At 52.1% G+C, this 13,361-nt stretch overlaps 1 protein-coding gene across 9 annotated transcripts in view; it reads right to left on the bottom strand.

The window, feature by feature from the left end:
- SFI1 (SFI1 centrin binding protein) overlaps window positions 1-13,361 on the bottom strand; it is a 99,250-nt gene that overhangs the window by 3,372 nt on the left and 82,517 nt on the right. For 8 of the 9 annotated variants that reach the window (XR_005379401.1, XR_005379402.1, XM_038575700.1 and 5 more), the window contains 12 exons: window positions 9,353-9,434; window positions 8,940-9,118; window positions 8,153-8,228; window positions 7,596-7,691; window positions 7,067-7,143; window positions 5,976-6,078; window positions 4,728-4,824; window positions 1,925-2,085; window positions 1,395-1,469; window positions 684-758; window positions 363-539; window positions 26-285 (listed from right to left, as the gene is read on the bottom strand). Coding sequence is in view for 7 of the 9 variants with exons in the window: in XM_038575700.1 (XP_038431628.1) it covers window positions 26-285; window positions 363-539; window positions 684-758; window positions 1,395-1,469; window positions 1,925-2,085; window positions 4,728-4,824; window positions 5,976-6,078; window positions 7,067-7,143; window positions 7,596-7,691; window positions 8,153-8,228; window positions 8,940-9,118; window positions 9,353-9,434 (1,458 nt within the window). In the remaining 2 variants the exon portion in view is untranslated. The remainder of the gene's footprint in view (window positions 1-25; window positions 286-362; window positions 540-683; window positions 759-1,394; window positions 1,470-1,924; window positions 2,086-4,727; window positions 4,825-5,975; window positions 6,079-7,066; window positions 7,144-7,595; window positions 7,692-8,152; window positions 8,229-8,939; window positions 9,119-9,352; window positions 9,435-13,361) is intronic. The other variant, XM_038575703.1, reaches the window with a different exon arrangement.

The following is a 13,361-nucleotide window of genomic DNA, read 5'->3' as shown; positions in this document are numbered from 1 at the left end:
AAGAGGCGAGGGATGGGCTACTCACAGCTCTAGAAGTTGGGGGTCCCCGGCAGCCAGGGACAGGCTGCCCAGAGCCCCCCAGGGCACATGAGGATCTCCTGGCCTTCTGGTCTCCAGGGTGGCATCCCCAGCCCCAGCAGCAACACAGGTGGGAAGGGGACTGTCAAATGTCACTCTCCTGCGGGGCATGGTGGGTAGGGGCCGAGGCTCCTTGCCCTGGCCCAGAACCTTCTGTTTCCAGAGCATGGCACAGCGATGGACTGCACGGTGGAGACTGTGAGCCGCCTGCAACAGGCCTCTGGTCAGGTCATGCCGTGTCCCACCTGCTGCCCGTGAGGAGGGGTGCGGGACCCAGGGCTCACCTGCTCCTGCTGCTGGGCGTGCAGCTGCTGCCTGAAGGCCTTCATGCTGCCTGCGAACCGCAAGAGGCGAGTGGCACCCTCCCGGAGGAGCTGCTGGTGGTAGGCCTGCCCGGCCCGCTCCAGCCGCACCTTCTTCCTCCGCCTTTCCAGCACAAAGCCCAGCCACGCGGCCCACACCTCCGGGGAGAGGAGGAGATGAGGTCTGGTTCTCTCTGCTTAAGGGTCTCCCCGGGGCTGTGCCCACCACCCACCCTGCCCTCCACAGGGGCACAGTCCTCTCCCGGGAGAGGCAGGGGTGGTGGCGAGTGGAGCGCCCATTACCTTTGCCTGTAGTGAGAAGGACCAGAACCACAGGGCCCGTGCTGTGCCCTGCTGCTCCCGCCTCCTGTTTGCCAGCTGTGGGCCAGACAGAGAAGATGATGGGAGTCTTGCCTGCAGGGAGGCCACTCTGACCAGGACCAGAGACCCTGTTCAGAAAGGTGCTGTTGCCCTCAGCTTGCAAGGGCCCAAGGCTGCCTGGCCCTGAGGCCATGGAAGGTGATCCTTTGGGAAGATCAAAGGCAAAGAGCCCGGCACTGGGGGAGGGAACAAGGGGAGCCAGTGCCGCGCTCACCAGACATGTGCACAGGAAGGTTTGCTGCTGGGTGTCTTATCAAGTCCTTGGCAACGACTTAAAATGCATTTCATACTAATTTTTGAAATATTACCCTAAAATATATTTTAATGTGACACTGCGGAAACAGGGCCCTGAAGTGACCTGGACTTGTACCATCACAGGTGGAAGGAGCTGGCAGTGCTGGGAAATGACTGGGGTTGGGGGAGCCCTGGGATGAGGGTGGAATTAAAAACATTAAATGTGGGGGCGCCTGGCTGGCTTGGTCAGTGGAGCATGGGGCTCTTGATCTTGGGGTCAGGAGTTTGAGCTCCAAGTTGGGCATAGAGATTACTTAATAAAAATAGTTAAAAAAAAAAAAGTTAAATGTGGGTTCAGGAGGCAGTGGGAAGGGGAAGGGGCTTCTTGCTGGCTCCCACCTGTTGTTTCCATTGGTGGAAGCAGGCCCGGCTGCGAGTCTGGGCCAGGAGCTGGGCGCCCTGCCTCTGTAGGAGCTGGGGAGAGGGCAGTGAAAAGCCATCAGGGCCCCACGTCCCATCACCTGGGAGCAGCTTCGGGGTGAGAGGCTCCAGGCCCAGAGAACTGCCCCCCTCACCCTGCCTCCCGGTCCCCAAGAGGAGTCTTAGATGAAGCCAAGGGCCTCCTGCACTGGGCAGGAGCATCTAGGTGACTCTGGATGTCTCCCAGCTCTGACACCCCATGGTTCAGAATGAGCCACATTTCTGTGCTGGGCCATCTGCTGCCTGAGGGAGACCCGACCCAGAGGCCAGCTTCCCTTAGCCTTCCCAGAAAGGCTCCTGCAGCCTTGCGGCCGCTGGACCCCAACCACCCAGCACCCATCCTGGTGGTCGTGGGTTCTGCCAGAGAGCCCTCCTCTTCCCCAGGTGGTGGTCGCCCAGCCCGGAGAGCCCCCGCACAGTGGCACCTGGGGAGCCGCTGCCTGCCTCACCCGCTTCCTGACACAGCCGAGATGGTGCGCCTTCCACCGGGCCATGGTCTGCAGCAGCAGCCGCCGGCCGTGATGCCCAGCTGCCCGCCTAAGCTGGACTCTCTGCTGGGCCGCCCTCTGGCCTTGGTCCCGCCAGCGCCGAAACCACATCCTGAGACAGCCTAGGGCAAATCAGAGTCAGAGTTTGCTCTTTAGGGGGGCTTCTACAAACCCATCTAGAACAGTCAAGGTTCAGAGCTGAAAAGGCCATGTGGGGGTAGAGATGGATGTCAGCCCACGCTCAGTAAAACCTCCACGTGTGGACAGTGGACACTCTGTGACGACAGCTCTGGCCACCTTCAGTGGCTGTGAGCATGCAGGGGGCCGGGATCAGTGCTGTGGACTACTGTGCTCCTGAGGGCCTGCCAGAACCACCAGCCTGTCCCCGGTGGCCGGGTGTCGCAGTGGCCTGAGGAACGGTGGCTCACAGGACACTGCTGGGCACGCAGATGAGAAGACCCTCTAAGACCCTCTCTCGGAGGGAGTGGGGGGCACGGCCCTATTTTGACAAAATCAAGGCTTAGAGAGTCCAGGCAGCTCAAGCCTGGCCTGGGAGGAGGCACAGCGTCTGCGGGCCGTGTCTCACACTCCACGCTCTGCAGGCAGGCAGGGGCTGGCTACAGCATGCATTTTGTTTCTGTGTCACCAGATTCTCTCGTGAGGGAGGGTAAGCACTTTCTTCTGGTTTTTTGTTTCTTGGTTTTTTCTTTTACGTTTTTCCCTTTTCTTAGGCCCCGAGACACATTTCTTTTAGAGACAACAGAAGAGCATTGCTACCAGTGCACTGATGCCAAGATGGGGTGTCCTCTGGGACCTGCTGGAGGGGGCAGAGGAGGAGGATTCACATGCCTGGAGATGAAGCATTAGTACCAAGTGCTAATAACTTCCTGGGTACTGCTTCAAGTGTGTCTATCTCACTGGATCCTTATGACAACCCTAAGAGGCAGGTACTGTTATCCCTATTTTATAGACGGAGAAACTGAGGCACGGAGAGGCCTTGCCGAGGCTGCACAGCCAGCATCTGACCCCGCCTGTACTAGGCACTGTGTTGAATGTGTCTTCCAACACGTCACCCTGAGCTCGTCCTCCCCCAGCACGCAGCCTCACCCCCAGACTGCCAGCGTGCACCTGAGACTCGAGGCCTCAACTAAGCCCAGACATGGTTCCCCAGGTACTGAGTGTGCACCTGCTGTGCAGAGAACCCTCTGTACCACCTGTAATGGACACAGCAACCCCAGGGTCCCCCTTTTACAGAAAGCTGCCTTCCCCTCAGTCCTGTGAGAGAAGCAGCTCCAGGCTGCACCCCGGGCCTGTCACCTCTAACACCCACTGTGGCCATCTGACCCCCACCAGCAAGGCCTCTATAGCGCTGGATGCCAAAGCTCCGTCCAGAGGCCACAGGATGGCCTGAAGCCCTCCACTCTTTTTTTTTTTTTTTTTTCCTCCACTTCTTTCTTGGGAGTGAACTAGAAACACAAGCACTGGTTTCTGAGGTCCGGGGGTAGTGAGAGGACACAGAGACGCACATTAGGGGTGGAGGAGGTGTGGGATGTTTGACCCCAAGGTTCCATCCAGAGCAGAAAGGTGTGTTTATCAACACAAACACTGCAGTCAGAACCAAACCAAAGTTGATCAATTTCTGTCCTGGAACTAAACAACTAAACCAACAACTTGAAGTGTTTTCCCTACCGTCTGACTTAAACCACTTCTGTTTGTTTTCATTTCCGGTTGTATTTTCATTTATTCTAACCCCTGACTGTGCCCTCGGAGTGCCAGATGCCCCATGGCAGGGCCATGTGCCTCAGTTTCCCTGCATCAAATCTCTGCTCCTGTCTAGACCATCATCCCTGGGCTGTTTGTGCAGCAGGGAGTCAGACTGCCCACCCAAGGCCACTGCTCCCTAGACAGATCAGGGCCCGGCCACACAAGGAGGCAGGACCCTACATGACGGCTGAGCTGAGAAGCAGCAGTCCCTAGAAGACCTTCCCATCAAAACCACCCCACCCTCGACTCCTTAAGAATCAGTTTTTAGGGCGGCCCCCATGGCTCAGCAGTTTAGTGCCAACTTCGTGATCCTGGAGACGGGGGATCAAGTCCCACGTCGGGCTCCCTGCATGGAGTCTGCTTCTCCCTCTGCCTGTGTCTCTGCCCTTCTCTCTCCGTGTGTTTCTCATTAATAAATAAAATCTTTAAAAAAATCAGTTTTTAAGTCTTGTTTTTTTGTATTTGAATATAAACTGGTTGACCACTGGCTAGGATAAGAATGCTCACCCCCCTCCCAAACCCAGAACCTCATCCCGAACTCAGAATTGATGTTGTTTGGCAAGACGGTCAGTGCAATCAGCTGACTCCATCTGGAGTAGGGCGAGCCCTTCATCCAGGAGGACTGGGGTCTAAGAACAGACACGGATGCAGGGGAGACAGCCCTGTGCCGGCAGAGGCCGCGACTGGAGGGATGTGTCTGCAAGCCAAGAGGTGCCCTGCTGGTGCCGTCAGAGGCTGGAAGAGGCAAAGGCAGCCTCCTCCCCTCTGGGCTTCACAAGAATCAAGGCTCTGCTGACATCCTGATTTGAGATGTGGCCTCCAGAACGCGGAGAGAGCAATTTTGTGTTGGTGGAAGCCTCCCAGTCCACGGTACTATTATCTTAGCGAGAGGAAACTCACACACGTGAGAAGAATACAGAAACTAAGGGGAAGCAAATGGAACACAAGACAGTTCTGTGTCCTCACGCTCCTCGCCCCAGTGGCCAGGAGCTCCACTTACCCCTCTCCAGCACCTTCTGGGCCTCCTTGATGGCACAGTCCTCCTGCTGTCGGTAATATATCTGCACTGATGCAGCCTCCTGCCACTGCACCAAGATCTATGGGGCAGATGCAGAGCAGAGAGTGATCACGGCACATCCTGACCTCCCGGGACACCCAGCTCCATGGGCAGCTCCTCGTGGAACAAGCCCAAGCAGTGACGGCCCTCACACACATTCTGGGACACGGCAGCCCGCCCCACAAACCCCAGGCAATGGACCAAGGCCCCAGTTCCCACAGGAAGCCCAGTATCTCCTTCTATAGGAATTAAACTTCCTAGCAGGCCATCGAGAAGTCAAGTCACCACGTGGGCTTTTGTTCTATTATCATTTGTTAAACAAAATTACAGGCTATGTGCACGCAGACTTTCAAACTGAGACACACACAAAATCACACAGAACCCTTTAAAAAGAAGCTAAGCAGCTGGGGGACACCTGCTTCCCAGGCACAAACTCCATTGCCTGCAAAAAAGGCCTCCTCCCTTCTGAGCCATGAAGCCAAGCAGAGTCCTGACCCTCCTTCCAGGGCTTGGTTTAGAGCCCTCTGACAACAGTCTGGGCCTTGACTTTATGTCACTGTTCCTCACCCTCAGGGGGCTTCAGAATTGTCAGGACCAGTCCCCCCGGCCCCCGGCTGGGCCTTTCAGCAGGTGAACTGCTGCTGTTCAGAGCTCTGGGCAAAATGCTTTTTTCTAAAACATCCCCAGCTGAGTCTTCTGTAACACTCCTTCCCACAGCCGTGTCCCGGCATGCCCTCTCTCCTCTACTGCATAGGGCAGGCCCCGTGTGGTGGCATTTGGGGGCCACTTCCCAACAATCTCCTGTTCCTGGGATTTCTACACTTTTCAGAAAGCCTCTGCAGCTGCAAAACCGGCCATGGTGAGCAGGAGTGAGCATCCTCTTCTGACAGATGAAGAGACCAAGGCATGCTTAGTTTGTCCCAGGGGATATTTCACATGTGTAGAAGTAACGGTTCTAATAATAACCAGCTTGCTCACCATGTTTTTGTTTCAATGGATATTGGTTCAAAATTCAGTAAACAAATAAATAAATAAAACCTGGCAGCTCCCACGGGCGTATGTATGTATGGAGGAGGGGGACTGAGCCCGTTTCCTAGGTTCCCTGTTCAGTGCAAATCTTTGGTGCCGCCCCCTCACAGGAGCAAGGTCCCAAACCCTCCTGGGCGACCAGCTGGGCTCTTCGTGCCTCACCTTGGAACACAAGGTTCGCCTATAGTGAGTGCTTGCTCGGGAGGTTTGCTTTGCTTCATTCACTCGGGCCAGGGTGTTCTCTCTCCAGCGACGGAACACACTCCTGCAGGAACACAGGCCCAGGGGCTGGGGGTGACACCAGTGCAGAGAGACAGTGTGAGGTTTCTGTGGATTCCTCCCAGTTTTTCAGCTCACTCCTCAATCAAGTGCAGATTCCTTGTACCTAAGGATATCAGTCTCACCAAGAGCTGTGTTTATGCTGCCGTGGACACTCGACACATGGTAGGTGAGCATCTGCTCTGTGCCAGGCACCGGGGGAGCGCTGGGGGCACTGTGCTGACAATACCAAATACCACAGCCTGGCACACGTATATGCCGCAGGGGGACATAGAGCAGTGAGCAGGTGGGGGGCAGCGCAGGGGAGCCGTGCTATCATGAGGCCCAAAGAGATGGAAGGAGGCAAAAGGGCGCCCCAGCCTCAGCAACGCGCTAGCCACATAGTAAGTTCAGTTATTCCTTCTCCAATTTATTCACTGAGGGGCTGGATGGGCACTTCCCTGAAGGACGGTGAGGTGTTAAGGCCACGAGGCCTGCCACCCACTGGAAGTCTGGCATATACAGTATGCTGAATGGGGGGGGGGGGCAGAATGAGGGCGGCCCATGGGGGGAGGGAGTGCAGAGCCCGGTTTCGCAGGAGCTGGACGATGGGCTCTGATGCAGCTGGAGCTGGAGCTGTGAGCGGGTGAGACCTCCAAGGGTGTGAGAGCTGCCTCTGGGTCAGTGACGGGCCTGGAGAGCCAGGCGGGGAAGCAAAGGGAGTCACTGCAGCTCTGGAGCAGGAGACACTGCGGAGGGGATGGGTCTAGAGGAGCGAGACAAGTGGGAGCTGTCACAGAGGTCCAGGTGACAGCTGCTGCCCCAAGGCCCCACTCCACACACAGCAGCTTTGGAGAAGCCAAAGCCACACTGGGAGCAGCAGGAGGAGCCAGGCTTGCACTCCCTCTAGCCCTGGTCAGGATGCCCCAACCTGCCTGGGTCTGAAGCATGTGCCCCGTTCCTCAGGCAGGGCTCAGAGACGCTGGGAGACTCACCGCAGCAGCCGCCTCTTGTGCTGGCTCTCCCTGGCTGCCACCTCCTGGAGGATGCTCCGCACCTGGCTCTGGTAAGTCTGTAGGAGACCGAGAGGACTAGAGGCCACCCTGGGGGCCGTGCCACTCCCTACTCCCAGGTATGCCTCACAGGTGTTGTGATGCCCAGAGCACCCACCACACGGGGGCACAGGCCAAGAGCACCAAGTCCCAAGGCTAGAAGAGCACCTGGACAATGGGAAGAGGATGGTCTCGCTAAGTCCTCACCTAACAAGTCAAGCCAATGGGCTCCTGGACAAGGGGCCACTTTGATGGGGAGGCTGGTACTCCCCACATAGCACTCGTGTCTACTTTGCTGAGCCAGGATAAAAGCTCAGCCCCATGGCCGTTAAGACCCACCGACCTCACACTTGCTCCGTGTGAGGCTTGTGGAATGACTGGGAAGGGCAGGGAGAACTAGGGAGGGAGACATCATCCCCAGCATCCCCCCCACCCTGCGGAAGGAGAGGTGGACGCACGGGGCAGCCCCTACCGCCCAGGTCTGCAGTGTCCCATGCAGCAAGGCCTGCTGGTGGTGCAGGCTGGCGCGCATCAGCTTCCGCTGCTCAGCAGCGTGCAGGGCCAGGCACTGTGGACAGAGGGGGGCCCGGGGCAGGAGGGGCTCAGCACGTCTCCCTCTTCTACTGCTCCCCTACCCTCCACCCTAACAAGGCTTCATCTGTGAATAGGTATCTCTCAGGGAACTTGTGAGGATCAGATGGGGCAAGTGCTTGACTTAGGGTAAGTGTCCAAGCAATGGCAGTGGTTTAAATACTTTTACCCTGAGCAGGATGCCTGCGATGCTTAGACCAGGAATTTTAGGTTCAGTGAGTTGGGACAAATATCCAAAGAACACGGGATTTTTCAGCCAGTCACCTCACTAAGCAGGTTAGTGCTTGCTCCTCTACTGCCCAGACTGTCTCCCATGCTCAGAAGCAGGTGGCTGCCGAGGGGCTGAAGAGAAGCCCCCATGTCTGCTCTGAGTTACACTGACACACAGCTCCACCTGTCCACAACCACATGTGGGTGGCCTCTGTGTCACAGCCTTACCTCCCTCCACCGGCTCCAGGCCCAGTGCAGGAGCCGGGCCGCTTGGAACTCTGCAGCCAGCACTAGGCCCATCTTCCTGTGGGGAGGGTTGGAGTCAGCACAGCAGCCTGGACCTGGCCAAGGCCCCTTCGATGGGCACCCCTCACAGTCCCTAGCCCCTGCCAAGTGGTGCTTAAATTGGTGGGGAGGGAGGAATCAAGACCTTCTCTGGGGAAGCCCGGGTGGCTAAGTCAGTTAAGCCTCTGCCTTCGGCTCAGGTCATGATCTGAGGATCCTGGGATTGAGCCCCCGCATCAGGATCCCTGCTCAGCAGGGGAGTCTCCTCCCTCTCCCTCTGCTCATCTTCTCTCTCACTCATTTTGTCTCTCAAATAAGTAAATAAAAGCTTAAAAAAAAAAAGACCTTTTCTGAAAAGCTGCCAAAGGACTTGGGATCTTCCCTCAGGAAAGGGAGCATCTAATCAAATTTTTGCAGACCACCTGACAGGGCTCAAGTGTACTGAAGTACATTCATGTGCAGGCCACTTGGGAGAAGATTAAATGTAGCTAGAGGGATGCCTGGGTGGCTCAGTGGCTGAGCACCTGCCTTTGGCTCCATGATGTCCCCCAGGATCCTCCCACTACAGCCCTGGTTTTAGATAGACTGTATTAGGCAGAATTTCTTGAACTTGAAACCAGAGTCTAGGCTAACATGACCCTCTGACAGGCACTCAGCACTGAGGTACTACTGCTATGGTCACAGATGGCCTGAGATGGGAAAAGCTTCTGAGGCCGAAGCAACTCCTCACTCAGTTCTGAGCCCTCGGGCAGTCTCCCTCCAGATGCAGAAAGCCTTCCTGAGCTGTCTGTGGCGGTGGTGGGCACAGGCCACTGCTTGCCGCTGCCATTCCCGGTGACGTGCTGCTGCCTGCTGATGCCACATGGACCAGGACCTTTGCAGAAGCTGACGCTCTGAATGAAGGATGGCCTGGGGCAGGATGGCAGGAAGAGAACACAATGGGTCAAGTAGCTGGGGGTACAGAAGCCAGGAAGAATCTACAAGCCACAGATAATGACCAAGGCTAAAGAGATGGGCATTGACAGCTGCCCTGGCCCAGAAGCCATATGTAAACTCCACTGACAAAGTCAACAGGAGTCCTGGTCACAGGCAGGACAACCCCTCAGTGTGGGAAGCAGGTCCTGCCCAAGGACAGCCATTTACCATTCTCTCTGCCAAGCGGTTTTCTCGATGCTGAAACATCTTCTGCCACCAAATAGCAAATACTTGCTTCTCCAACGTCTCCCTAAAAAGATAAATAGTAATAATGGGAAACAAAGCACTTAAAATTACTACAAAAAGCAATGAGAAGTTCCAAATAGTTGGATTTTTCCTCTTAAGCTACTAAGAGGTAAGTTGAGATGGGGAGAAAGGAAAGAGAAGGGGAAGGAAAGCAGACAGCAGTAATCAAACCCCCCCCCCCAAACAACCCAGTACTTTCCAAGTTATTTCTGGTGTCAGCCATGGTATGAATAAGACGGACTTTAAGACCCTGGCTCCTCAATTCAGTTCTGCACTAAATTACCAATGGTACTCAACAATCAGTAGTGAAAGCTGGTCTGTGCTGATCAGCCAGGCTGCTGCTACACAAATTTCCTTGGGGGAAGTGGTTAAAGCCAGATGCCAGGTCTCCAGGACTGACTGAGCAGGTCTGAAGCAGGCCCCAGGAAACGGGATTTAAAACAAGTGTTCCATGTGAGGTAGACAGGGGAGACAGATTTGAGAACCCCTGCTCTGTCACCTTTGCTTAGGCCTCCCCACTCAGCATAATGACGTGAAGGCCTACAAAATCAGGTCCACTAGTCAACAGCCACTAGGAGCTGTATGTTAGCAAAACAATGGGACAAAATATATGAGGCAACTGTTTTCAGGCCCTGGAGAAGAGGCAACACAGATTGTCATCCTTAGAGTTGAAAAACAAGGTGAGCCCCCTGGCTGCCCAGTTTTTCTGCCTGAGTTTTCTTCTGAACACCAGGGCCAGATGGACGGAGTCCAAGCAGAGTAGGACAGTCTCGCTGAGTTGAGGCAGAGATTAGAGTTCAAGACTGCAGTGGAAGGTCTGGGCACCTGTGGCCTTCCTGAACCTGGGCAGGTGGAGAACTTGCCCTGCCCCAGAGGCATGCTCACAGACATTTTGCACACACTGCAAGGGCAGTACCCAAAATTCTATGTTGAGTCTGCCCAGTCCACAGGTAAGGCTGTACAGGCAGGCCCCATGAGGCCTAGCAAGGTGGCCTCTTAAGGGCTGATTGCTGGATAGAGATTAGCACAGGGTAGAGAGGCCTGGGAAGATGGAGTTTCAGCCCAGTCTGAATAGAGAGACTTTGCTGAGAACCCCAGAATTCAGAAAGGCAAAGCCTCAGCAATAAGAGCCATGCTTTAACTTTGAAGACAAAAATAAAAAGAGACCCACACATGAGGTGCCTGGGAGAGCATGCAACTCTTGATCTCAGGTTTGTAAGTTCAAGCACCACAATCGGCACAGAGATTAAATTAAATCTTACACACACACACACACACACACACACCCCGCACAAAGAATAGAAACACACTTGATAGAATCAACAGGAATCACCAGAATAAATAGCAACCATTGCCTACCAGAATAAAATGCAAAACCCTTTAAAGGAAAAACTGCTGTCTGGAAAAACAATGACCCAAATGTTGGAATCAGCAAACACTTAAAAAACACTTATTATAAATAAGTTTGTGTACTTAAATGAAGGATGAACAAAATTAGCCGACAAGGAATCTTGGCAGAGAAAGAGAAACTACAAAAAAGAACCAAATGTTTTGGTGGCTCCTCAAAAAGTAAACATAGAATTACCATTTGATTCAGTAATCCAACTTCTAGGTATATAACCAAAAGAATTAAAAGCAGAGACTCAAACAGATGTATGTACACCAATGTTTACAGCAGCATTTTTCTAAAAGGTAGAAACAACTCATGTCCATTAACATACAGATGAACAAACTGTGGTATATCCATACAATGAAATATTATTCAGTAAAAAGAATGAAATTCTGATACATGCTACAACATGAATAAACCTTGAAAACATTATGCTAAGTGAAATAAGCCAAACACAAAAAGTCTAATATTATCCAATTCCACTTATCGGAGATACCCAGAATAGGCAGATTCAGAGACAGAAAGTGGAGTAGAGATTCTCAGGGGCTTGGAATAGATGGAAATGGGAAGTTAGTGTTTAATGGATACAGAATTTGTTTGGGATGATGAAAAAGTGCTGGAAATGCACAGCGATGATGGCTAATATTGCAAATGTACTTAATGCCACTGAATTGTGTACTGAAAAATTACTAAAATGGTAAGTTTTATGTTATGTATAGTTTACCATGATTGAGGGAAAAAAAGAAAATTCTAGAACTGAAAAGTTTCATACCTGAAGGAGAAAAATGATTGGATGAGCCACAAATAAGAAACTGTAGGAAAGAGATCACTGAAGACTTTCTATTGAAAGAGCAATAGAAAGTATCCAACCTGAAAAATGGAGAGAAAAGGAATAAAAAAAAAAAAACTAAACAGAGCCTCAGTGACCCATGGGACAATATCACCTGGTCTAACATAGAGACTTAGAAAGAAGAGAGAACATAGGGCAGATAAATTAATGAATTAACTAGTTAATTAATTTAGAGTGAGCAAGCACATGTGTGGACCCCAATCTCATGACCTAGGCCTAAATCAACAGTCAGACACTTAACTGATTGAGCTACCCAGGTGCTGCCCCAGGGAAGATAAATTATTGAAAGAAATAATAGTAAAAGACTTTCCAAATTTGGTTGGAGTGGGGGGTGGGAGGGGGAAACACCTCAGATTCAAGAAGCTCGGGCAGCCCCGGTGGCCCAGTGGTTTAGCACCGCCTTCAGCCCAGGGCCTGATCCTGGAGCCCCGGGGTCGAGTCTCACATCGGGCTCCCTGCATGGAGCCTGCTTCTCCCTCTGCCTACGTCTCTGCCTCTCTCTCTGTGTCTCTCATGAATAAATAAATAAAATCTTTAAAAAAAAAAAAAAAAAAAAAAAGAAGCTCAACTAACCCCAACCAGGATAAACACAAGAATACTACACTTAACCATATCATACTCTAAACTGTTGAAAAATCAAAGATTAATAAAAACATCTTAAAAGCAACAGAAGAGAGATTACATTTCAGGGGAAGAACAATACAAATGATGGGTAACTTTATACCAGAAATAATGGAGGCCAGAAGACAAGGGAAGAATGTCTTTAAAGACTTGGGTGGGTGGGTGGGTGGGTGGGGGGCACCTGGGTGGCTTAGTCTATTAAGTGTCTGCCTTTGGTTCAGGTCCTGGGATCAAGCCCTGCATTGGGCTCCCTGCTTAGCAGGGAGTCTGCTTCTCCCTCTCCCTGTGTCCCTCTCCCCTGCTCATGCTCTCAATCTCTCATAAATAAATCTTTAAAAAAAAAAAGACCCAGGAGTGAGGGGTAGAGAAACTAATTTTTCTATAGCCAGGAAAAGGTCCTTTAAAAATGAGAGCAAGGGATGCTTGGGTGGCTCAGCGGTTGAGAGTCTGCCTTTGGCTCAGGGCGTGATCTCAGAGTCCCGGGATGGAGTCCCACATAGGGCTTTCTGCATGGAGCCTGCTTCTCCCTCTGCCTGTGTCTCTCATGAATAAATAAATAAAATCTTAAAAAATAAATAAAAATAAAAAATAAATAAAAATGAGAGCAAGAGTGAAATAACCATAAACAAACACTAGGATAATTTATCTCCAGCTGACTTACAGACAAAAGTGCTAAAAGATCTTCAGGTTGAAAGGATAAGAGCATACAGATGAAAACTCACATCTACAGGAAGAAACAAAGAATACTAGATATGGAAAATATGTGGGTAAATATAAAAATCATTTTTATTTTTTTAAATTATTTTTTATCTTTTAATTTTTAAAAAAGAATTATTTTTTTAAATTTTTATTTATTTATGATAGTCACAGAGAGATTTTTTTTTTTTTTAACTTTCATTTATTTATGATAGTCACAGAGAGAGAGAGAGAGAGGCAGAGACACAGGCAGAGGGAGAAGCAGGCTCCATGCACCGGGAGCCTGATGTGGGATTCGATCCCGGGTCTCCAGGATCGCGCCCTGGGCCAAAGGCAGGCGCCAAACCGCTGCGCCACCCAGGGATCCCGATAGT

Source organism: Canis lupus, chromosome 26, assembly GCF_011100685.1.
Source record: "Canis lupus familiaris isolate Mischka breed German Shepherd chromosome 26, alternate assembly UU_Cfam_GSD_1.0, whole genome shotgun sequence".
Classification (NCBI taxonomy): Eukaryota; Metazoa; Chordata; class Mammalia; order Carnivora; family Canidae; genus Canis; species Canis lupus.
Note: the sequence above shows the minus strand (reverse complement) of the source record. Positions and strands in the feature narration are given on the sequence as shown.